General features: G+C 42.4%; 1 protein-coding gene and 1 pseudogene across 1 annotated transcript; both read right to left on the minus strand.

Annotated features, from left to right (window-relative positions):
* Positions 1-19,548: 19,548 nt before the first annotated feature.
* On the minus strand, positions 19,549-20,007 carry LOC136498539 (secreted RxLR effector protein 161-like; annotated as a pseudogene).
* A 1,710-nt stretch (positions 20,008-21,717) lies between these two features.
* On the minus strand, positions 21,718-24,399 carry LOC136495880 (uncharacterized). Its single transcript, XM_066491679.1, has 2 exons — positions 23,859-24,399; positions 21,718-21,839 (listed from the first exon to the last, which is right to left on the minus strand). Exons 1-2 carry the CDS (start codon positions 24,397-24,399, stop codon positions 21,718-21,720), a joined length of 663 nt encoding a protein of 220 aa, XP_066347776.1.
* Positions 24,400-25,453: the final 1,054 nt, after the last annotated feature.

A 25,453-nucleotide genomic window follows, 5' to 3' on the forward strand; every position in this document is an offset into this window, starting at 1 on the left:
GCGCTCTCAAAAGCTAACTAAAGATCCACACTAACCAAACTAACAAGCTCTCACAACTAGCTATACTAAAGAGCTTGACAACTAGTTTGCGGTAAATGTAAAGAGAGTGAGCAAGATGGTTATACCTGCCGAGTCAAGAAGTGAACCAATCAATCACAAGAATGAACACCAATCACCTCGGAATCAAATGATGACACAATGATTTTTTACCGAGGTTCACTTGCTTGCCGACAAGCTAGTCCTCATTGTGGCGATTCACTCACTTGGAGGTTCACTTGCTAATTGGCATCACACGCCAAACCCTCAATAGGGTGCCACACAACTAACACAAGATGAGGATCACACAAGCCATGAGCAATTCACTAGAGTATCTTTTGGCTCTCCATCGGGGAAAAGGTCAAGAACCCATCACAATCACCATGATTAGAGCTAGAGACAATCACCAACCTTCGCTCGACGATCCTCGCTGCTCTTAAGCTATCTAGGTGGCAGCAACCACCAAGAGTAACAAGCAAATCCCACAGCGAAAACACAAACACCAAGTGTCCTCTAGATGCAAACACTCAAGCAATGCACTTGGATTCTCTCCCAATCTCACAAAGATGATGAATCAATGATGGAGATGAGTAGGAGGGATTTGGCTAAGCTCACAAGGTTGCTATGTCAATGCAAATGGCCAAGAAAGCGAGCTTGAGCTGGCTATGGGGCTTAAATAGAAGCCCCCATGAAATAGAGCTATTGTACCTCTTCACTGGGCACAACACGGGGTGACCGAATGCTCCGGTCATATCGACCGGACGCAGGACCCCAATGTCTGGTCGTGCTGATGCACGCCACATGTCCCCTCTCTTCAAATACTAAGCGCCCAATCCCAATGGATCAAGTGATGACCGGATGCGCTGCTACGAAGTGACCAGATGCTAGACCTCCATGTCCAGTCGTTTCCTAGTAAGCATCCAGAAGTAAGAAAATAGGATCGGACGCGTCCGATCATGCTCGACCGAACACACCTAGCATGCGGTCACTCGGCGTCTCCCTTGTGCGCTGCCACATCAGTAGGACTAGATGCAACCCTTTAGTGTCCGGTCACTAAGTGATCCAGCGTCTGGTCAGAGACCGATGCCAACGACTTTGCAGCTTCTGCTGACCGGACGCACTAGGTCCAACCGAGGTCAGTGTCCGGTCACTTACAGTGAGCTCTAGTCTTTTCTGTATAGGATGCTAGTGGCACTGTGGGACTGTCCACACTCTATGGGCAGACACTCCACTGGTGAAGTTCCTAACCCTTGCTCAAATGTGCCAACCACCAAGTGTATCACCTTGTGCACATGTGTGTTAGCATATTTTTCACAAACATTTTCAAGGGTATTAGCACTCCACTAGATCCTAAATGCATATGCAATAAGTTAGAACATCTAGTGGCACTTTTATAACCATATTTCGATATGAGTTTCACCCCTCTTAATAGTATAGCTATCGATCTTAAATATGATCACACTCTCTAAGTATCTTGATCACCAAAACAAAATAGCTCCTACTATTTATATCTTTGCCTTGAGCCTTTTGTTTTTCTCTTTCTTCTTTTCAAGTCCAAGCGCTTGATCATCACCATGGCATCACCATCATCATGTCATGATCTTCATTTACTTCACCACTTAGAATGTGCTACCTATCTTATGATCACTTGATAAACTAGGTTAGCACTTAGGGTTTCCTCAATTTACCAAAACCAAACTAGAGCTTTCAATCTCCCCCTTTTTGGTAATTGATGATAACCCTTTCACAAAGATATGAATTGAAATTCAATTAAATCCATGTTGCTTGCCCAAGCATATTTACTATGTGTAAAAGGATATGGACAAGTATCATGAATTCTAAATGGTAGCAATTTCTCCCCCTACATATATGCTAAGAGTTTAAATTGTAGCTTGCACATATGCTTAGATAGGAAATGTAGGAGACAATGTCTACCAAGTGATGTTAAGGTATAAAATATGGACCTTTGAAGCGTGATACCAATCGGAGTGCACCATTATATCATCCTTAGCACCATGGTTAGCTCGATACCACTTGGAAACACTTGGAAATGAAGTCACTAGATAAACTTATGCATGCTAGATTTTCATTTCATTATTCAAACCTACAACTAGCATACACCACACAAGCATGGATATTGAAATTTAAAACTTATGCCATGCAAGCAAACATATAAAATGCACATTCAAATGCACCATACAAGTTTATGAGCTTGCTCCCCCTACTTGTGTGCTTAAAATTTTAATTGATCCCTTTCCTTTGTCATATCTCTCCTCCTATGTCAAATTCTCCCCCTGTGTTGTTTTTTCATTATATTAGTACACTAATATCTTTGTTTTTCTCCCCATGTATCAATATCACTAATATATTTGTTTTTCTCCCCCTTTGTCATCAATGACCACAAAGGTTCAAAATATAGATAGGTTGAGATTATCAATGTCAATCAATGGGGTGAGGATCATTTTCCCAAATTTGGTCCAATCTAGATCATTTGCCAAAGATATTTAACTTGGTTTGATCCAAGGACAAGCTTCCTCACACCTCCAAATAAGGGTTATCTTGTACCATGTTGAGTTAAACACTTGGAGCTCATTTTCTAGATCAAACACTATGTTTACAAGCCCATAAACATGTCATATGCTACCACTAGATCAAAATAAGCATATAAGCAATAGTGGTACCATACAATCATCAAAATCATTTGATTTTCATGAATGAGCTTATTAAATGTGAAAGATGTCTAGATGCACTAAACATGTCCTTAGTAAGGATGTATGCCATGCCAATCAACTTTTACCTTGGATTGCTCGAAGGAAGAGGTATGTCATATAAGTAGGGGGGTGCATCAACATATATTTGATAAATCCAATATGTTCAACTCATTCCTTAGCTTGCAAAACCTTTTCTCATCCAATGGCTTGGTGAAGATATCGGCAAGTTGATCTTCGGTGCCTATACTCTCAATGCAAATGTCTCCTTTTTGTTGGTGATCTCTTATGAAATGATGGCGAACATCAATGTGCTTTGTTCTTGCATGTTGAACCGAATTGTTGGTCAACTTGATTGCACTCTCATTGTCACATAGCAATGGCACTTTCTTGAACTTGATTCTAAAGTCATTCAAGGTGGCCTTCATCCAAAGTATTTGTGCACAACTACCGGCGGATATGTATTTGGCTCCGACAGTTGATAATGTAACTACTATTTTGCTTTTTTGATGACCATGAAACAAGTGATCTTCCCAACAATTGATATATGCCCGAGGTGCTCTTCCTTTCAACCTTGCATCCCACATAATCTGAGTCGGAGTAACCAACTAGCTCAAACTTTGCTCCTTTGGGATACCACAAACCAATATTTTGTGTATGCTTCAAGTACCTCAATATTCTCTTTATAGCCTTCAAATGACTTTCTCTTGGTGAGGCTTAAAATCTTACACACTACATACACTAAACATGACATCCAGCCTTGATGTGGTCACATAAAGTAGGCTTCCAATCAAAAACCGATACAATTTTTGATCCACCATATTTCCACTTTCATCACTATCCATGTTGTCATTTGTTCCCATTGGTGTGCTAATGGCTTTGCTATCACTCATGCCAAACTTCTTGATCATGTTCTTGATATACTTGCCTTGACTCACAAATGTATCATTCTTCAATTGTTTGATTTGAAGACAAGGAAGTAACTCAACTCTCCAATCATGGACATCTCAAACTCATTAGCCATCATCTTTCCAAACTCATCACAAAAGTCTTGGTTGGTTGATCCAAATATGATGTCATCAACATAGATTTGCAATATAAAAAATATTTTCCAATCTTCTTGATGAAAAGAGTGGTGTCAACCTTGCCCATCATGAACCCTTTAGAGAGTAGGAAGTCCCTCAATCTCTCATACCATGCTCTAGGTGCTTGCTTCAAGCCATACAATGCCTTCTTCAACTTATACACATGGTCTGGCTTCTTGTCATCTTCAAAACTAGGAGGTTGCTCAATATATACTTCTTTATTGATGTAACCATTGAGAAATACACTCTTAACATCCATTTGATAGAGTTTGATGTTGTGGGCACAAGCATAGGCTAGCAAGATTCTAATTGCTTCCAATCTAGCAACCGGGGCATATGTTTCTCCAAAGTCAAGACCTTCAACTTATGTATAGCCTTGTGCTACCAATCTTACTTTGTTCCTTACTACTATCCTATCTTGATCTTGCTTGTTTCTAAAGACCCATTTGGTTTCAATTACATTATGTCCATTTGGTCTCTCTACTAATTCTCATACTTGATTTCTTGTGAAGTTATTCAATTCTTCATGCATAGCATTCACCCAATCAACATCCTTCAATGCTTCATCTATCTTCTTTGATTCAATGGATGACACAAATAAGAAATGCTCACAAAATAAAGCTAATCTTGATCTTGTTTGTACACCTCTAGAAATATCACCAATGATAGTGTCCAATGGATGATTCCTTGCAATATTGGTTGGTTGGAGTATTGGAACTTAATTGCTTGCACTTGCTTGATCATTAGGTTGAGATGATGTGTTAGCCACTTGATCTTGTTCATTATCATGAGAGCCACTTACACTAGCTTGAGTTGTATCATCTTGAACATTTGAGTTAGAGAGCACTTGCACTTGATCATCCTCTTCATCATTCACTTGCCTAGACCTCAATTCACCAACATCCATGTTCTTCATGGCATTTGAAAGTTGAATGCCTCTAACATCTTCCAAGTTCTCATTCTCTACTTGTGAACCCTTGGTTTCATCAAATTCAACATCATGAACTTCCTCAAGAGTACCACTATCCAAATTCCAAACTCTATATGCTTTGCTTGTAGTGGAGTAAGCTAAGTAGGAATCCTTCACCACATTTCTTATCAAACTTGCCCAATCTAGTGTCTTTCTTCAAGATATAGCAATTTTAACCAAAGACCAAAAATATGCAATAGAGGCGATTGCTACAATAGCAAGCCGTGTTGATAGCTTTGTCCCAAAAGGATTGACTCACATTGTACTCACTAAGCATAGACCTTGTCATATCAATAAGTGTTCTATTCTTCCTCTCAACAATGTCATTTTATTGTGGAGTATACTTGGCCGAGAATTGATGTCTAATTCCAAATTCATCACACAACTCATCAATTCTAGTGTTCTTAAACTCGCTACCATTGTCACTTCTAACTCTCTTGATGGTTGTTTCAAACTCATTATAAATGCCCTTGACAAATGATTTAAATATTGCAAACACATCACTTTTGTCCACTAGAAAGAATACCCAAGTGTATCTAGTATAATCATCCACTATAATAAAGTCATATTTGTTACCACCAATGCTAGTGTATTGTGTTGGCCTAAACAAATCTATGTGCAATAACTCAAATGCTTTACTAGTGCTCATCATGCTTTTCTTAGGATGGGTGTTTCCAACTTGTTTGCTAGCTTGACAAGAGCTACAAAGCTTATCCTTCTCAAATACATCATTCAAGCCTCTAACCAAGTCATGCTTAACCAATCTAGTCAATTGTTTCATTCCAACATGACCAAGCCTTCTATGCCATAACCAACCCATGCTAGACTTAGTGAACAAACATGTGAATAATTTAGCTTCACTAGCATTGAAATCAACCAAGTATAGATTCTCATATCTAAAGCCTTTGAAGATCAAATTAAAGCCATCTACACTTATGATCTCTACATCATCTACCCCAAATATGCATGAATCCAAGATCACACAATTGAGTCCATGGATAGCAAGTTGAAATTCAAGCTCTCTACTAGCAACACATTGAAAATGCTTATGTCATTGGATATTGCAATTTTACCGAGCCCTTTGACCTTGCCTTTGCCATTGTCACCAAATGTGATACTATCATAACCATCATTGACATTGGTATTGATTGAGTTGAACATTCTTGCATCACCAGTTATGTGTTGAGTGCACCCACTATCAAGAACCTAATGCATTCCTCTGGCTTTATAATTGACCTACAAAAGAAGATCAATTCTTTTTAGGTACCCAAACTTGCTTGGGTCCTTGAAGGTTAGTCACTAAGCTCTTAGGTACCTAAATGGCTTTCTTCTTTGAGCCCATCTATGGTTTACCAATGAACTTAGCCTTCACACCATTTGTACCCTTAGTAAGCACATAGAAGGAATCAAGCTTAATGGAAGGATACATTAGCTTGTGACTTCTTATTCATGCACTTTTGCTCTATATGACCAACTTACTTGTAACTAGTGCAAAACCAATCATTGTTCTTCACAAAACTAGTTTTGTGAGAAGCAAAAGTCGCCTTGCATTTCTTGAGGGTATAGCCCAATTCCCTCTTTATAGAGAGAAGCTCTTTGGCTATCCAATCACATAAGCAAGGTGTGAGTGAGCTTATTAACCTCCTTCTTGAGGTTCTCATTCTCAACCATTAGTGAGGCATCATAAGTGAAACCATCACTACTAGATGAGGTGGAAGTAGAAGTACTACAAGAAGGGTTAGCGGGAGCAACAATGATAGACATAGATAATGATTTATCAATTATATCACAAGTCAAGCCTACATTGCAAGTTTCAACATGCTTCTTTTTATTTTGCTCATCAAGCAAAGAGGAATGAGCTTTTTGTGAGCCTTGCCAAGCTTCTTATGGGCTTCCTCTAGCCTCTCATGAGATGCATTGAGCTCATCAAAGTCTTGCTTAAGGTCTTTTAGTTCCTTATGCAAGCTTTTGCATTCCCTTCTCTTGATGTCAAAGTGTTCTTTAGTATCTTCTAGCATGTCAAATAGTTCATCCTTAGTAGGTTCATCATCATCACTATTACTTTCATTTTCATTTTCATTATCATGTTTCTCATCACTTTCATCATCACAAATTTGTACCTTAGTGGCCTTAGCCATGAAGCATGATGGAGTGTTCAAAGAGAGAAGGCTTCTCATTGATTGCAATGCTAGCAAGTGCCTTCTTCTTGGTGGTCTTGTCATCATCACTATCATTGTCATCACTTGAGGAAGCATCACTATCCCAAGTGACCACATATGAATCACCCTTCTTCTTCTTAAAGGTCATCCTGTCCTTCTTCTCTTTCTTTCCCTTCTTGTCCTTCTTGTTCTTCTTGTTGTCATCATCATTGTCGCTACTTGTATAGACATTGAGCAACAAGATGATCTTTGCTTCTACATTTAGAGCATCTTCTTGACTCTTCCTTATTGTTGGATGAAGATTTCTTTCTTCTAGCATGGTACCCTTTCTTCATCATGAACTTGTCAAATTTCTTGACAAAAGAGAGCCATCTTCTCATCATCATCATCATCGTCCCATGAGCCATCATCTTCGCTTGATGTATCTTGCTTTGCCTTGCCCTTGGATGATGTGGCCTTGAAAGCCACGCTCTTCTTCTTCTCATCCTTCTTCTCATCTTTCTTTTCCTTCTTTTCTACCTTCTCATCATCATCTCTACATGTATCATCAGGTCATAATATCTCCCAACACTTGGTTTAGTGTCATGGTGTTCAAACCACTCCTCACTAGAATAGTGACCAATGTGCCAAATCTTGAAGGCAAACATCTCAAGAACTTGTGGGAGAAGTCCTTGTCCTTCGCCTCTTCTCTAAGTGCTATGAGATCATTGACAAGCACTTGAAGCCTATGAAACATCTCTGGCACACTCTCATCCTCCTTCATCTTGAAGCTTGCAAACTTCTCTTTAAGAATATATGCCTTTGCACCCTTCATGGCTTGAGTGCCCTCAAATGATTCTTCCAACTTCTTCCAAGCCTCATGAGCCATCTTAATATTCTTGATTTTCTCAAATGTTCTCTCATCAATTGCATCATGAATGGCACTTAGAGCAATATCATTGTTTTGGAGAAGCAATTCTTTGGCCACGGTGGGATTCTTAGGATCACCAATCTCAATTTTGGTTTCTACCACCTTCCACACTTTTCTATTGATTGACTTGATATGTGTGGTCATCTTTGATTTCCAATACCGATAATTTATGCCATCAAATTGGGTGGCTTCTTGGTGTTGTTGATTTAAGCCAGTTTTACACCATAGGTTGTTAAGCCTCAAATCACGGTGACCTCAGGCTTTGATACCACTTAAAATGTCCTAATGGCTAGAGGGGGTGAATAGCCTATTAAAAATCTCTACAACAACACTTAGCAAACCGGTTAGACAATTATGAGACGAAGCAAGTTTTATGCTAGCCTACTAAAATTGTAAGTCATCTACCACAATTCTACTTTATATAGTTTCTATCCACACAATAGCTATGTCACTACATTAAGTTATTGCGCTCTCAAAAACTAACTAAAGAGCCATACTAACTAAACTAACAAGCTCTCACAACTACCTACACTAAAGAGCTTGACAACTAGTTTGTGGTAATGTAAAGAGAGTGAGCAAGATGGTTATACCGCTGATTCAAGAAGTGAACCAATCAATCACAAGAATGAATACCAATCACCTCGGAATCAAATGATGACACAATGATTTTTTACCGAGGTTCACTTGCTTGCCAGCAAGCTAGTCCTCATTGTGACGATTCACTCACTTGGAGGTTCACGCGCTAATTGGCATCACACGCCAAATCCTCAATAGGGTGCCACACAACCAACACAAGATGAGGATCACACAAGCCACGAGCAATTCACTAGAGTACCTTTTGGCTTTCCACCGAGGAAAGGTCAAGAACCCCTCACAATCACCACAATCAGAGCCGAAGATAATCACCAACCTCCGCTCGATGATCCTCACTACTCCAAGCCGTCTTGGTGGTGGCAACCACCAAGAGTAACAAGCGAATCCCACAACGAAACATGAACACCAAGTGCCTCTAGATGCAAACACTCAAGCAATGCACTTGGATTCTCTCCCAATCCCACAAAGATGATGAATCAATAATGGAGATGAGTGGAAGGGCATTGGCTAAGCTCACAAGGTTGCTATATCAATGCAAATGGCCAAGAGAGTGAGCTTGAGCCAGCCATGGGGCTTAAAGAGAAGCCCCACAAAATAGAGCCGTTGTACCCCTTCACTGGGCACAACATGGGGTGACCGAACGCTCCGGTCATATCGACCGGGCGTAGGACCCTAGCGTCCGGTCATGCGATGCACGCCACATGTCCCCTCTCTTCAAATACTGAGCGCTTGATCCCAACAGTTAAGTGATGACGGACGTGCTGCTACGAAGTGATCGGACGCTGGACCTCAGCGTTCGATCGTTTCTAGTAAGCATCCAGAAGCGAGAAAACATGACCGGACATGTTCGGTCATGCTCGATCGGACACACCCAGCATCTGGTCACTCGATGTCTCCCCTGTGCGCTGCCACGTCAGCAGGACCGGATGCAACCCTCCAGCGTCCAATCACTAAGTGACCCAGCATCCAGTCAGAGACCGACGCTAGTGTCTTTGCAGCTTCTGCTGATCAGATGCACTGGTCCAACTGAGGCCAGCTGTCCGATCACTTATAGTGACCTCCATTTTTTCTGTATAGGGCGTCAGTGGCACCGTTGGACTATCCGCACTCTATGGGCGGACACTCCACCGATGAAGTTCCTAACCCTTGCTCAAATGTGCCAACCACTAAGTGTATCACCTTGTGCACATGTGTGTTAGCATATTTTCACAAACATTTTCAAGGGTGTTAGCACTCCACTAGATCCTAAATGCATATGCAATGCTGTTAGAGCATCTAGTGGCACTTTGATAACCGTATTTCGAAATGAGTTTCACCCCTCTTAATAGTACTGCTATCAATCCTAAATGTGATCACACTCTCTAAGTGTCTTGATTACCAAAACAAAATAGCTTATACCATTTATACCTTTGCCTTGAGCCTTTTGTTTTTCTCTTTCTTCTTTTCAAGTCCAAGCGCTTGATCATCACCATGGCATCACCATCATCATGTCATGATCTTCATTTGCTTCACCACTTAGAATGTGCTACCTATCTTATGATTATTTGATAAACTAGGTTAGCACTTAGGGTTTCATCAATTTATCAAAACCAAACTAGAGCTTTCAACTAGGGAACCCCTCAACCCATCTAGAGGACCGATGCTCACCTACGAGCCAACGCACAACACTAGGCAGCGATTCGTAAGACTAGAGACAAAGTAGGTGAAAGATCCTAATATGGCTAAAGGGGGGTGAATAGCCTATTTGAAAATCTACAAATCAACTAGAGCAATTTGATTAGTATAATAAATAGCGAAATGCAAACTTGCTCTAGCTCTACAAGGGTTGCAAGCCACCTATCCAACAATTCTAGTTGCTATGATCTCTAGAGACACAATTTGCTATGTCACTACTCACTAAGAGCTCTCACACTTGCTACACTAAAGAGCTCCACTAGATGAACTTAAAAGAACAAAGCAAGCTCTCAATTCTAATTACACTAAAGAGCTTGCTATAACTAGTTTGCAAGAATATAAATGAGTGAGTAGGGTGATTATACTGCCGTGTAGAGGAGTGAACCAATCATAAGATGAATACAAAATCAATCACTGGGAGAATACCAAGGGGCAAGAGACAACCAATTTTTCTCCTGAGGTTCACGTGCTTGCCGGTACGCTAGTCCCCTGATGTGTCGACCAACACTTGGTGGTTCAGTGGCTAAGAGGTGTTGCACAAACCTTGTCCACACAATTGGACACCACAAGAACCTACCCACAAGTGAGGTAACTCAATGACATGAGCAATCCACTAGAGTTACCTTTCGGCGCTCCACCAAGGAAGGCACAAGACCCCTCACAATCACCACAATCAGAGCTAGAGACAATCACCAACCTCTGCTCGATGATCCTCGCTGCTTTAAGCCATCTAGGTGGCAGCAACCACCAAGAGAAACATGTGAATCCCATAGTAAAACACGAATACCAAGTGCCTCTAGATGCAATCACTCAAGCAATGCACTTAGATTCTCTTCCAAACTCACAAAGATGATGAATCAACGATGGAGATGAGTGGGAGGGCTTTGGCTAAGCTCACAAGGTTGTTATGTTAATGCAAATGGCCAAGAGAGTGAGCTTGAGCCAGCCATGGGGCTTAAATAGAAGCCCCCATGAAATAGAGTCGTGTGCTCCTCAGTCCACTGAAAAATGGGGCGACCGGACACGCCGGTCAGATCGACCGGACGCTGGACCCCAGCGTCCGGTCGTGTGATGTGTGCCACGTGTCCCCTGCTTCAAACATTGATCACCCCGATCTCAATGGTCATCAGTACATTTAAGTTGTGACCGGACGCACTGCTTGAAAGTGACTGGACATAGGACCTCAGCGTCCGGTTGTTTCCAGTAAGCTTCCATTCACAAAAAATCATGAGCCCGACTAGACTCACCCAGCGTCCGGTTACTCGGCGTCTCCTCTGTATGCTGCCATGTTAGTAGGACCGGATGCACCCCGTCAGCGTCCGGTCACTAAGTGACCCAATGTCCGGTCAAAGACCAATGCTAGCGTCTTCATGCTTCCACTGACCGAACACGCCGGTCCTATTAAGACTAACGTCTAGGGCACTTACAGTGACCTTTGGCTACCCAAGCACTTTAACAAGCGGGCATCTCCACCATAGGTATTGCCTAAGGCATGAGTGAGCTCATTCACCTCCTTCTTGAGAGTCTCATTTTCCACCATTAGTGAGGCATCACAAGTGAGACCATCACTCAAAGGTGAAGTAGAAGTAGTAGTGCTACAAGAAGTGTTAGTGGGAGCAACTACAACAGGTTTATAAAAAGATTCATCAATAATATCACATGTTAGTCCCACATCACAAGACATAATCACTTGCTCTTTCTTGGCTTCCTCTATTTTGACTTGCTCAATGAGAGAGGAGTGAGCCTTTTCAAGCTTAGAGTGAGCTTTGCTAAGCTTCTCATAGGTTTCCATTAGCCTCTCATGAGTGGCATTGAGTTCATCAAAGGATTGCTCAAGAAATTTGACTTTCTTGTGTAATTCTTTGCACTCCTTTCTTTTCATTTCAACACAAGTGTGCACTTGCTCACACATGTCCAAGAGCTCCTCCTTGGTGTACTCCTCCTCATCATCATCATCACTCCTATAAGCATCACTTTCACATTCATCATCATCACTCACATCATATTTTACCTTGGTAGGCTTTGCCATGAGGCATGTCGATGGAGCATCAAAGATGGAGGGCTTGTAGTTGATGGCGATGCTTGCTAGTGCTTTCTTGATAGATTTCTTGTCATCATCACTAGAGCTATCACTATCCCATGTGACCACATAGCCTCCACCTTTCTTCTTCTTTTGGAAGGTCATTCTCTTCTCCTTCTTCTCCTTCATTTCTTTCATGTCCTTCTTGTGCTTCTTCTTTTCATCCTCATCATTATCATTATTGTAGGGACAATTCGCTACAACATGATCGGGGCTCTTGCAATTGTAGCATCTTCTCATATATCCTTTGCTTTTGGTGTGATCTCTTCTCTTTCTTGCACCATGGCCCTTCTTCTTCATGAATTTTCCCATCTTGCGTACAAAGAGGGCCATAGCTTCATCATCAATATCACTAAGAACATCATCATCACTCGATTCTTTCTTTGACTTCCCCTTGTTCTTGGATGATGATGAGCTAGCCTTGAATGCTATAATCTTCTTCTTGTCTTCTTCTTCCTTCTTGTCATCCTTGTCATCCCCCTCCCTTTCCACATGGTATGTCTCTTGTGTCATGACATCACCTAGTACTTGGTTAGGGGTAATCTTCTTCAATCCTTCTCTTATGATAAGTAATCTCAACATCTCAAATCTTGAAGGTAGGCACATTAAGAACCGATGAGAGACATCATCATCCTTGATCTTCTCTCCCAAAGCCTTCAAGTCATTGACAATTACTTGCAACCGATGGAACGTCTCTGGAATGCTCTCATCATCCTTCATCTTGAAGCTTGTCAACTTATCCTTGAGGATGTACAACTTGGCACTGTTCACCACCGGTGTGCCCTCATATGTTTCCTCCAATCTCCTCCATGCCTCATTAGCTCTTTCACAATCCTTGATTTGCTCAAACACCTTGGAATCAATGGCATTGTATATGCTGTTGAGAGCCATTGTATTGCATTGCTTGTTGGTCTTGTCTTGGTTGGTGGGATTGTCAGGATCAATGATAGCATAGTCATTCTCGATCACCTCCCATACTTGATCATTGATTGAACCAAGAGACATCCTTATCTTTCTCTTTCAATAATCGTAGCATGTGCCATCAAAGAATAGTGGTTTGCCCCCCACATGGTTGAACACAACTTGAGCCATAATTTGACACCGGGGTTGTTAAGCCTTTAATCAAACGGTGACCATAGCTCTGATACCACTTGAAAGGTCCTAATATGGCTAGAGGGGGGTGAATAGCCTATTTGAAAATCTACAAATCAACTAGAGCAATTTGATTAGTATAACAAATAGCAAAATGCAAACGTGATCTAGCTCTACAAGGGTTGCAAGCCATCTATCCAACAATTCTAGTAGCTATGATCTCTAGACACACAATTTGCTATGTCACTACTCACTAAGAGCTCTCACACTTGCTACACTAAAGAGCTCCACTAGATGAACTTAAAACAACAAAGCAAGCTCTCAACTCTAATTACACTAAAGAGCTTGCTACAACTAGTTTGCAAGAATATAAATGAGTGAGTAGGGTGATTATACCGCTGTGTAGAGGAGTGAACCAATCATAAGATGAATACTAAATCAATCACTAGAACAATACCAACGGGCAAGAGACAACCAATTTTTCTCCTGAGGTTCACGTGCTTGCCGCACGCTAGTCCCCATTGTGTCGACCAACACTTGGTGGTTTGGCAGCTAAGAGGTGTAGCACGAACCTCATCCACACAATTGGACACCGCAAGAACCTACCCACAAGTGAGATAACTCAATGACATGAGCAATCCACTAGGGTTACCTTTCGGCGCTCCACCGGGGAAGGCACAAGACCCCTCACAATCAGCACAATCGGAGCTGGAGACAATCACCAACCTCCGCTCGACGATCCTCGCTGCTTTAAACCATCTAGGTGGCGGCAACCACCAAGAGAAACAAGTGAATCCTATAGCAAAACATGAATACCAAGTGCCTCTAGATGTAATCACTCAAACAATGTATTTGGATTCTCTCTAAATCTCACAAAGATGATGAATCAATGATGGAGATGAGTGGGAGGGCTTTGGCTAAGCTCATAAGGTTGCTATGTTAATGATAACGGCCAAGAGAGTGAGCTTGAGCCAGCCATGGGGCTTAAATAGAAGCCCCCATGAAATAGAGCCGTTGGCTCCTCAGTCCACTAAAAAATGGGGCGATCGAACACGTCGGTCAGATCGACCGGATGCTGTACCCTAGCGTCCGGTCACGCGATGTGTGCCACGTGTCCCCTCCTTCAAATGTTGATCGCCCGATCTCAACGGTCATCAGTACATTTAAGTTGTGACCGGACGTGCTGCTTGAAAGTGACCGGATGCAGGACCTCAGCGTCCGGTCGTTTCCAGTAAGCTTCCATTCGTGAAAAATCATGACCGAACGTCCGGTCATGCCCAACCAGACTCACCCAGCGTCCGGTCACTCGGTGTCTCCTCTATCTGATGCCACGTTAGCAGGACCAAATGCACCCTGTCAGCGTCCGATCACTAAGTGACCCAGCATCCAGTCGAAGACTGACACCAGCATCTTCATGCTTCCACTGATCGGACACGCCGGTCCTACCGAGACCAGTGTCCAATCACTTACAGTGACCTTCGTCTTTTTTGTATAGAGCGTCGGTGGCACTGTCGGATTGTTCGCACTCTATGGGCAGACACTCCACCGGTGAAGTTCCTAAACCTTGCTCAAATATGCTAACCACCAAGTGTATCACCTTGTGCACGTGTGTTAGCATATTTTCACAAAAATGTTTTCAAGGGTGTTAGCACTCCACTAGATCCTAAATGCATATACAATGAGTTAGAGCATCTAGTGGCATGTTGATAACCATATTTCAATATGAGTTTTACCCCTCTTAATAGTATGGCTATCGATCCTAAATGTGATCACACTCTCTAAGTGTCTCGATCACTAAAATAAAATGGCTCCTACCATTTATACCTTTGCCTTGAGCCTTTTGTTTTTCTCTTTCTTCTTTTTAGGTCCAAACATTTTGATCATCACCGTGCCATCACCATCATCATGTCATGATCTTCATTTGCTTCATCACTTGGAGTAGTGTTACCTATCTCATAATCACTTTGATAAACTTAGGTTAGCACTTAGGGTTTCATCAATTCACCAAAATCAAACTAGATCTCCCCCATGACGGTGGCCAACCTGCGGCAATGACGATAGCGTTCTAGTGAGCCATAATGCTAAAGGAGTAGTAGGGTAGCGTGTAAGCATTAGGTACTCACCATGGACCTGGCTGAGGTGATGGTTCGGCCGGAGACTACCCGAGTTGGGCTGGCCACGTGTGATCGAGCAGTGCGACGTCACACCATGGTGGACATGGCCACATTAGTAGTGTCGAGGTGGCAGGTAGAGGTTTCGCTGTTGCATGCAGGGTGGAGAGGGAGTCAAGGTGAGGCTATTGATGTAACTGGTTGAGCTCGAAACGACAACTAGAGCGGGTTGCCACCCACAGCGGCCAAACATGGCCTTAATGGCTCGACGGCGGGGAAACTCCAAAATTAGGAGTTTGACCAGGCACCATTCAAGGTGGGGTGGGATGGGTAGCTAGGCAGCTTGGTGATGGAGCCAGCGACGTGATGAATTGACTCAAGGTGATCTCTCCCTGATGAATTTACTAGCGCGGCTCGTCCATGGTAACAGAGAGGGAGAGAGAGGTAGGTGGGCTCAGTTTGGCCTTGTCTTGGCGGGATGTAGTTAACATGATCTGGGGACATGTGCATAGATGTTATGGACAAAACATGTGCGTCCACGACCGGACATGGCCTGCGCGGCCACAGTGCCATAAATGACAAGACGATGGTGAGCACAGCCATGTGCGCGCAGCAGTGGCAGGTATCAGACCGGGCCAGTAGCGGAACAGAAGTGTAGGGGAGGGGGTGTAGGCATGATGGCGAGGTGATGGAACCAGCAGCAGTTGTGCCACAATGTGAAGTAGGGAGGGCAGCAGCACCGCGAGGACATGGGGCCACAGCGGTAGTAGTACATCAGCGGGTGGGGCAGGGTGGTCGCCAGGCATGGTGGCCAGTGGCTGGCTAGGATAGTGGCCTAGCAACAGGCACTATGGCCAAGCCATGGCCAGACCGAGTGTGGCCTTGCCCGACCAGCATGCGGCCACGTGCGGTGACCACACGCCTAGGCCTGATGGCCCGAGTCTAAGTGCGTGCATGAATTTTAAAGCGCTCGTAAAAACTAAATGATTGATCTTGGAACCAAGCCACCTTCACCATGCTTTAGAGAGCATATTAAGCTACCCCTAAGAACTAAAACAAGATACTAATCTTTAACTAGATTTCTCGAAACAATTTTGCAAGCCTTTAAGCTAGTTTTTTTTATTTCAAGTTCCATTTTTAAACTATTGGAAACACTAGCTAGAAATGTTATTTTTCTATAGCAAAGGTTGCATTGCCATCTACAAAGTTTGCACTTCAAGCTTTATTTAGGTACCACACACATGTTCTATAATATTTTTGCTCAATAAAAATTAGGTTTTCAACCCTACTTGATATACATGAGCTATTGAATCAACTTTCATTTAGCATTTTTATTATTCATTTTAGGATACAAGAAATTTATCTACACACTTTATCACATGCATTACCACATAAACATGATGCTCATGACATGAGTAAGTAGGTTGTTAGGGTGTAACACCGAGGGTGTTACAATCATAAAGCTCAAAAGGATCACGAAGTGGCTCCAAGGCCCAAGGCGGAGCGGAGGGAATGTCAAGCTTCTGCTCAATACGATGCATCCTCACTAGCATACCTTGCTCATGCTCAGCACTAGCACAACAAGCTCCAAACATATACTTCATGAAGAACTTGAACTTGCTGGGGGGCTTACCACCAGAGGAGGACTGAGGCTCCTCACTATGAGCATGGTGAGAACGTGAAGCATAGGGTGGAGAAGCATGAGAGGAGCCTATGACACCTTTGCCTTTGCCCTTAGCGAGGTCCACTAATTCCCGCTTTGCCTGAAGTGACATCTTGTTGGACAGCTTGAGGACTTTGTGTGGGACATCAGAAGGGAAGTGAATGTCAGACACATGCTCGATGATATGCATCATAGGGGTAGTGCTTCACCACATCCTCACTAGCGACGAAGATCTTATCCCAATATAACGGCTGATGGAGAACTTGGTGAACTCATCTCCAAAGCAATCAAAGACAACCTATGAATCCTCTCAGAGATTGGTAGAGTCACCTATCTTGGGATACAAGATCTAACTGAAGGATGTTGTTTAGCACAAGTAGTAGGGCTTCAACTAAATTGTCTTCCCATCAGCACGATGACCATCCAAATACATATACTAATACTCATCCATGGTAAGAGCAGAAATGTTAGTAATGGCAGTGGAGGTGCGATCCCTACAGGTCCAAGCCAAGAAGGTGAGAGAAGGTAATGAAATCAACCTTGTAGTGCTTGCCTTCGGTGGTCCAATGAATGAAATGATTCTCCACTCGGGTGTCCAAGTGATAGGAGGTGTAGAACTGACAGATAATCTCATTGTTCCATGGCTTGTGGAACTCCATCAATGGTTCCAATCCTATCCTCCCAAGTCATGGAGCAGTTGTTGCATATCTGGTCCTAGTAGCTTCCTAAGCTCAAAGGTGTCAATAGCCTTCATCTGAATCACCGGAGCCTCTTGCTTGTTGATGATGCAAAGATACATGAAGTGATGGTAGAAATCAAAATGAAATGGCACCCAGGACCGGTACTCAATTCTTAGATCCTTGGGCTCATCATAAAGGTGTTAGGCACAATGACGATGAACCTCGGCCACGTGTCGATGATAATTCAACCTACAGATGAGGGGTATAACCTCTAGCTGGATTGGAGTGCGCTGCGGTTCCCAGATAGTAGGAGTGGGACCATCAAACCAAATCAAGCGACTGATCCCAAAGTAACCTAGAGCTAAAGGTGTCATGGTGCACACATCATCAGCAATGGTCCATCCTTCTTGATCAAGAGCTTCTTCAGCAGGATCGATGGTAGGAACATCACCAAGACTGGGAACTGAACTCCCGAGCAGTGGCACCAATGGGTGGAGCATGGGCTTGAGCACGAGTAGCACTGAGCATGAGCCCCATGACCTCCAGCGGACATCACAAGAGAGTGATGCCTTGGTGCGTCTAGTCGGCCTGAGATCTTGGGCTCGCTTGGAATGCTTCTCACTACGACTGGGGAGGAGAGGCATCACCACTAGAGGCCATCGCTATAGGAAAGCAAAGAGAAACTAAGAATCAAGGCAAAAGAAAGTTGAATGAGAGCCTGGGGATGGAGAAACATGGATGGAGTAGCGACCAAAGGGGCAGAAGTTTTGGCTAGCAGTCGAGACTTTTGGCGGTTGGGAGTTCCGACCCTAGAGCTAGGACTTCTAGCGGTCAGCGAGCACGACATCGTTAAATCAAATCCATGGGTAGATCAATGACAACCACACACCACACCTTAAAGGCCACACGACAATGAGGATAGGTGAGGAGGAGCAGAGGGAGGGGGAGGGGGTGTAAGAGGGACAATGGGTAGTGCACGAGCGACTGGCGGACGTAATTGCGGTGGCGCAAGGATAGGCGTAGGGACAACACGATGACAAGCACGAGTGCAGGTGGCAGCACGGGGGGGGGGGGGGGAGAGCGGCGTAGGGTGGGGGATGAGGCATGGTAAAATAATGAACCCTAGGTCAAATAGGTGCGGTTGAAGAGCCATCCACTCAGTGCTGCGTTGGGAGTTCCGGCCTGAGCCAAGACTTCCAGCAGTCGAAAGTTCTAACCCAGGGGCCAGGACTTCCGGCTGTCAGAACTTCCGACGGACAGCCAGGACTTCTGACATGGGAAACTTCAGAAACATCCTACCTCAAGCTCACCATGCAATATGGGAAAAATATGATGGACACATCATTTTCACATGTGACTAGGTTTCAAACATTGCACAAAGCAATAGTCACATATGAAAACTATAAATTAGATTTTGAAAGTGTCACACAATATTTTCACAATTCTTTTCTCCTAGCTAGTTCAAACAAAGCATGTGCAAGATATCAAGCCACGTTATGAGAATCAATGATATTTAGCTTACTCCTTAAAGCACAAAATCTTGACTCATCTAGGGGCTTTGTGAAGATATCAGGCTAGTTGCTTTTCGGTGCTCACATGATGAATTGCGATATCTCCTTTGGCTTCGTGGTCTCTCAAAAAGTGATGTCCAAATATCTATGTGCTTTGTTCGAGAGTGGTTAACGGGATTGTTTGCCAACTTAATGGCACTATCATTGTCACACAAAAGGGGAATCTTGGTTAGCTCACAACCAAAGTCTTTGAGAGTTTGCTTCATCCAAAGTAGTTGGGCACAACATGCATCGGCCGCCACATACTCAGCTTCAGCGGTGGACAAAGCAACAGAGTTTTGCTTCTTAGAGCTCCAAGACACCAAAGGCCTACCAATAAATTGACAAGTCCCGGTGGTGCTCTTTCGGTTTACTTTACAACCAGCATAATCCGAATCAGAATAGCCAAGTAACTCAAAAGTGGAACCTTTAGGATACCACAAGCCAAGATTAGGAGCGTGCACTAAATATCGAAAAAATCTCTTAACGGCCATCAAATGATATTCTTTCAGATTAGCTTAAAATCTGGCACACATGCACACACTAAGCATAATATCAGGCCTAGATGCACAAAGGTAAAGGAGTTATCCAATCATGGAGCGATATAACTTTTGATCGATGTCCTTTCCACCTTGATCAAGGTCAAGATGTCCATTGGTTGGCATAAGTGTCTTGATGGGCTTGGCTTTATCCATGTCAAACTTCTTCAACATATCGTTGGTGTACTTGGTTTGACTTATGAACGTGCCATCCTTGAGTTGCTTGATTTGAAATCCAAGAAAGAACTTCAACTCTCCCATCATGGAGATCTTGAACCTATTTGTCATAATACTATTGAATTCCTCACAAAAAGCCACATTAGTACTACCAAATATTATGTCATCGACATATATTTGGCAAACAAAGATATCATTATTGACTTTGTGAGTAAATAAAGTAGCACCTACCATTCCTATCTCAAACCCTTGTTTGAGTAAGAAATCCTTCAAGCAATCATACCAAGCTCTAGGGGCTTGTTTGAGCCCATAGAGCGCCTTGTCAAGTTTGTAGACGTGGTTGGGATACTTGGGGCCTTGAAAGCCCGATGGTTGCTCTACATACACCAACTTAGATTGGGGGGCATTGAGAAATGCACTCTCCATGTCCATTTGAAATAGCTTGAAGTCATGATGAGCGACATAGGCAAGTAGAATACGAATTGATTCTAGCCTAGCAATCGGTGCTTAGGTCTCCCCAAAATCCAAGCCTTCAATTTGAGTGAATCCTTGAGCCACCAACCTTGCCTTGTTTCTTGTCACTACACCATGCTCATCTTGCTTGTTGCGGAAGATCCACTTGGTTCCAATCACATTTTGCTTGGGCCTTTCCACTAAGGACTAGACTTTATTTTGAGTGAAGTTGTTCAACTCCTCTTGCACTATCATCCAATCTGGATCATCAAGTGCCTCTTCCACCCTATGAGGTTCCAAAGGAGAAACAAATGAGTAATATTCACAAAACTTGTAAACGAGAATGTGTCGTTACCCCTCGTTTGATGCTCCCCAATATATTATCAATAGGATGATCCCATTGAATGGATTGATGCACTCTAGGATGTGGCACTTGAGTTGATCTTTGGATGGGGCCATCATCTTCATCATCATGGTCGATTGGAGGGTTGTCTTCACTTCTTTCTTTATTGTAGAGTTGAGCTTGAGCTTGCTTATTGTTAACACCATCTTCATTGAGAATGACCTAGTGTTTCATTTGATCTCCCATTTTGATCATTTCTTGTTGCGGAAGCTTCACCATGTTCATTGGATGAAACATGATGAGTGGTTGGATCAAGATCAATATGCACAATATTGTCATCATCTTCATCTTCGATTGGCTTTACTTCACCAATTGCAAGCTTCTTGATGGCTTTATGTGGAGCTTCTTCATTACCTACAATCTCAACATTGACTTGCTCCTTTTGAGAGCCGTCGGTTTCATCAAAAGTCACATCTACTGCGATTTCAATCAAACCGGTGGTTTTATTGAAAACTACGATATCCATGTTTATTAGTACCATAACCAACATGAAACCTTCATCAACCTTTGGTGCAAACTTTGAGCTTTTGGATTTCTTGTTAAGTATGAAACACTTGGATCCAAAAACTCTAAAGTAGTGCACCTTAGGCTTTTTACAGGTTAGAAGTTCATAGGCAATCTTGTCCCTTTTCTTGTGAAGATACAAGCAGGTTGATAGCATGACATGCCATGCTAACCGCTTCTGCCCAATAGTTGGTTAGAGTCTTGTATTCATCCAACATTGCTCTTGTGGTTCAATGAGCATTCGGTTCTTCCTCTCCACAACACCATTTTGTTGTAGAGTGTGTGGAATCAAAAACTTATGCTTGATTCCCTCTTCATCAAGGAACTCCTCAATGTTGGTGTTCTTGAACTCTAGTCCCATTATCACTTCTAACTCTCTTGATCTTGACATCAAACTCATATTGGGATCTTTGCAAACTTCTTGAAGATGCCATGTACTTCACTCTTGTCACTGCAAAAAGAATACCCAAGTGAAATAAGAATAATCATCAATAATTACGAAACCATATTTGTAACCACCAAGGCTTATATAAGCGATGGGTCCAAATATGTCCATATGAAGTAATTCCAATAGGCCTTTTGGTTGTCACAACATTCTTGACGGGATGTTTAGCTCCAACTTGCTTTCCCGCTTGGCATGCGCTACAAATCATATCTTTTCAAAAAAAACATTTGTTAGTCCAAGGATGTGCTCGCCTTTTTGAAGTTTGGCCAAGTTCCTCATCCCAACATGGACAAGTTAGCGAATGCCATAATCAACCCATGCTAGATTTTGCCATTAAATAAGTCTCGGGATTTACTCTATTTGATGTGAAATCAACTAGATAGAGTTTCTCTTTTAAATGACCCATAAATGCAATAGAGGAATCCTCCCTTCTATAGAGTTCTACACCCTTATCCAGTAAAGAGACAATTGTAGCCCATATCACAAGGTTGTGAAACAGACAATAAATTGTATCTCAACGAATTCACAAGTAAAACATTAGAAATGGAATTATCATTTGAGATAGTAATTTTACCCAAACTGAGAACTTCTCCTTTTCCATTGTCCTTTGGTCATGACTACGGTTGGAATGATTTGAACATGTCTTTCTCTCCTAGTCATATGATTGGTGCAACCACTATCCACCACCCTAATTTGCTCTACCAAAGGAATATTCCTATAAAGACAAATTAAACTTTTATTTTAGTTAACCAAACAGATTTGGGTCCTAGGGGGTTAGTCACATAAAACTTAGGCACCCAAACACTCCTCATAATCTCCTTCCTCTTTTGGGCACCAACATACTTGACTACAATCTTACCATCCTTGCCCCAACAACACATATAGTCACTAGCATAGCACCGTGGAAGTGGTGCTTGTGGCTTGGGAGCCTCGGATTGCTTCGTCTTGATTGTCTTGTCACTTGTAGATTGGATCTTAGGAATGTAGACCTTGTTGTTGGCCTTGCATATAAGCTCATCAAGAGCAATGCCCTTGTTGAACTTCACACAAGGCACACCATTGATCATGTTCCTTCCATTAGCCTTTCCATCATACCTATTGTAGCCAATGTCTTCCTTGATTGATGGGTGCCTTGATGACTTGTATATAATCTTGTTGAATTACTCTAGACACTTGCACCCATTCTTCAAGATCATCTTCAACCTATGAATCTCCTTGTCTTTCTTCTCTATCTCAACAAGGTTAGTTGCATATGCATTTACATCAACTTTATAGCATCTTTTACAACCATTACTAGTGGAGACATTAGAGTATTCGGTTGCCTTAGGAGAAGTTGAAGTGTTAGCCCAAAGAGTACTATAGTTTAGCTCAAGGTTTCGGTATTTTTCTTCCAAGCTTGTGAGGCTTTCTTAAGCTATACTCTTCTCACTCTTAAGGCTAGCCACTATATCATTAACCGAGGAATGTTCCTTAGTCAATTTTCCAATTGAGTCATTGGCTAAGACAATTCAACGATTAACTTTTCAACCTTCATCTTTTCCTCGGTGATAGATGCTTCAAGTGCAAGGTTCTTGTCTCTCTCTCTTGAGTGATTATGTCTCCTTGAATCACCAAGCATCTATTCCTCTTCTCTAATTTCTTCATTAGCATTTTTATTTTAGTGTAGGCCTTTTTACCAAATTTCTTTATCATGGTTGCTTCAAGTTCTTCTATGTTCTCATCACAACTATCATACTTATCACTAGAGAGATCGGATGAGACATGTACCTTCTCCTTCTTAGCCATGAGGCAAGTTGGAGTAGTAGTAGTCATTGTCGATGAGGTTGGAGAATAGCCTTGGTGATGAAGATAAGTTGGGGAAGAGTTTTGGTGGTGAAGTCATGTCGAGGAAGATCATGGTCGGTGACGAAGAGTGGTGGATGGCGATGTTTGCGGCTCCCTTCTTCTTCTTCTTCTCATCAACACTTGAGTCACTATCATTTGACTCCCACTCTTCACCAAGATGAGCTTCACCTCTCCTCTTACCTTTGTTCTTGTCTTCATCCTTGTCGTGCTTGTGCTTCTTCTCATTAGGACAATCAGCTATGAAGTGACTGGTTTGACCACAACCATAGCAAAACCTCTTCTTGTTCCTTCTCTTCCCATCATCGTAAGTCTTTCGGTTGCTCTTCTTCTTTATGAACTTTCTCAAATTTCTAATGATGAGTACAACTTCTTCATCGGACTCTTCTTCTTCACTTGAGGAATCATCTTTCACTTTCTTCTTCTCTTGACTAGAAGATTTGCCTTCATGAGCTTGAGTTGCCTTTAGGGTCGTACTCTTGTTATATCTCATTGCATTAGGATTTTGATTGTGAGCATTGATTGCATCTTCATCTAGACACTCATGATGCTTGAGCTTTAAAAGAACTTCTTGGGGTATCATCTCATCATAACCGAACCTTTCTATGATCATGGATGCTAGCATGTTGTTCTTGGCTCTATAGGTTCTCAACATCTTTCTAACAACTTTGTTATCATCCCATTTAGTGCTTCCAAGAGCTCTTATGCCGTTGACTAATGCCATAAGCCTATCAAACATGGATTGTGTTGTTTCATTTTGCAAGAACACAAATCTTTCTAATTCACCATGAAGTAACTCAATGTTGCCTTTTTTCACACTCTTATCTCCTTTAAATGACACTTTCAAAGTATCCCAAATTTGCTTTGCACTTTTCATTCCATTTACCTTTCTAAACTCATCTGGACTTAGGCTTGACACAAGCAATGCTACGGCTTGTGCATTTTGATGGAGATTGTGCACTTCTTTTGGAGTTATCTCTCTATCTTCATCAGTAGGAATCATCACACCAACATCCACAATTTTACAAAGTCTTACGGCAATGAGATGCATCTTCATCTTTAGGACCAATCGGCGTATCTCGTTCCATCAAAGTAAGGTGGCTTGCCAATATTGACGAAAGCAGTATGCAGAGGTGTACCTTTGATGAGTTGTCCATAGTCAAATTTCATGTTTGAATATATTCCCTTTCCATTAGTATGCTCACCGGCTCCAATATCACTAGCACCATCTTTGTTTGCTTCATTCTTGCCACTTATTGCATCATCAACCTTCTTGCTCAATTCTTCCTTTATCTTGCTCATCTCATATTGCATCTTTTTCATTTCATCTTGGAAGAACTTGACTTGAGTAGCCATCAACTCTTTAGCTATCTTTTTGGCCATCTCGGCGGCATCGGCCTGCATCTTGTCGGACTTCGACATTGTTTTTTTCTCACGCGGTGAAGCGCTAAAAGAAGACCTCGTTCTGATACCAATCGAAAGGATTTAAACAATGCCTAGAGGAGGGTGAATAGGCGTATCTAAATTTTTTTGCGTAATCTCAAAGTCAAATGTCAGTGACAGTCGAAAGTCCTGATAGTTTGGGCTAGAACTTCCGGCACGTGGAAGAGTTCTGATGCAAACAACCGGGAGTTCCGGCACCTACGAGAATTGCACAAGTGCTAAAACAAACTTTGAGTGAAAGATATCTTACAACCCCACTCCCAAGTGGTAAGGTGAAGTGTTAGGGTTGCTTATTTGACGCCGGAAGGTCACCACTTATGTCCAAACCCTAAGAG

This window comes from Miscanthus floridulus, chromosome 12 (assembly GCF_019320115.1).
Source record: "Miscanthus floridulus cultivar M001 chromosome 12, ASM1932011v1, whole genome shotgun sequence".
Classification (NCBI taxonomy): domain Eukaryota; kingdom Viridiplantae; phylum Streptophyta; class Magnoliopsida; order Poales; family Poaceae; genus Miscanthus; species Miscanthus floridulus.

Excerpts from the sequence above, each read along its gene's own strand:
- LOC136495880 (XM_066491679.1), bottom strand. The coding sequence starts at position 24,399 with ATGGCATTAGTCAACGGCATAAGAGCTCTTGGAAGCACTAAATGGGAT. Across the intron at positions 21,840-23,858 it reads GGATGAAGACAAGAACAAAG|TGACAAGAGTGAAGTACATG; the intron begins GTAAGAGGAGAG and ends TTCTTTTTGCAG.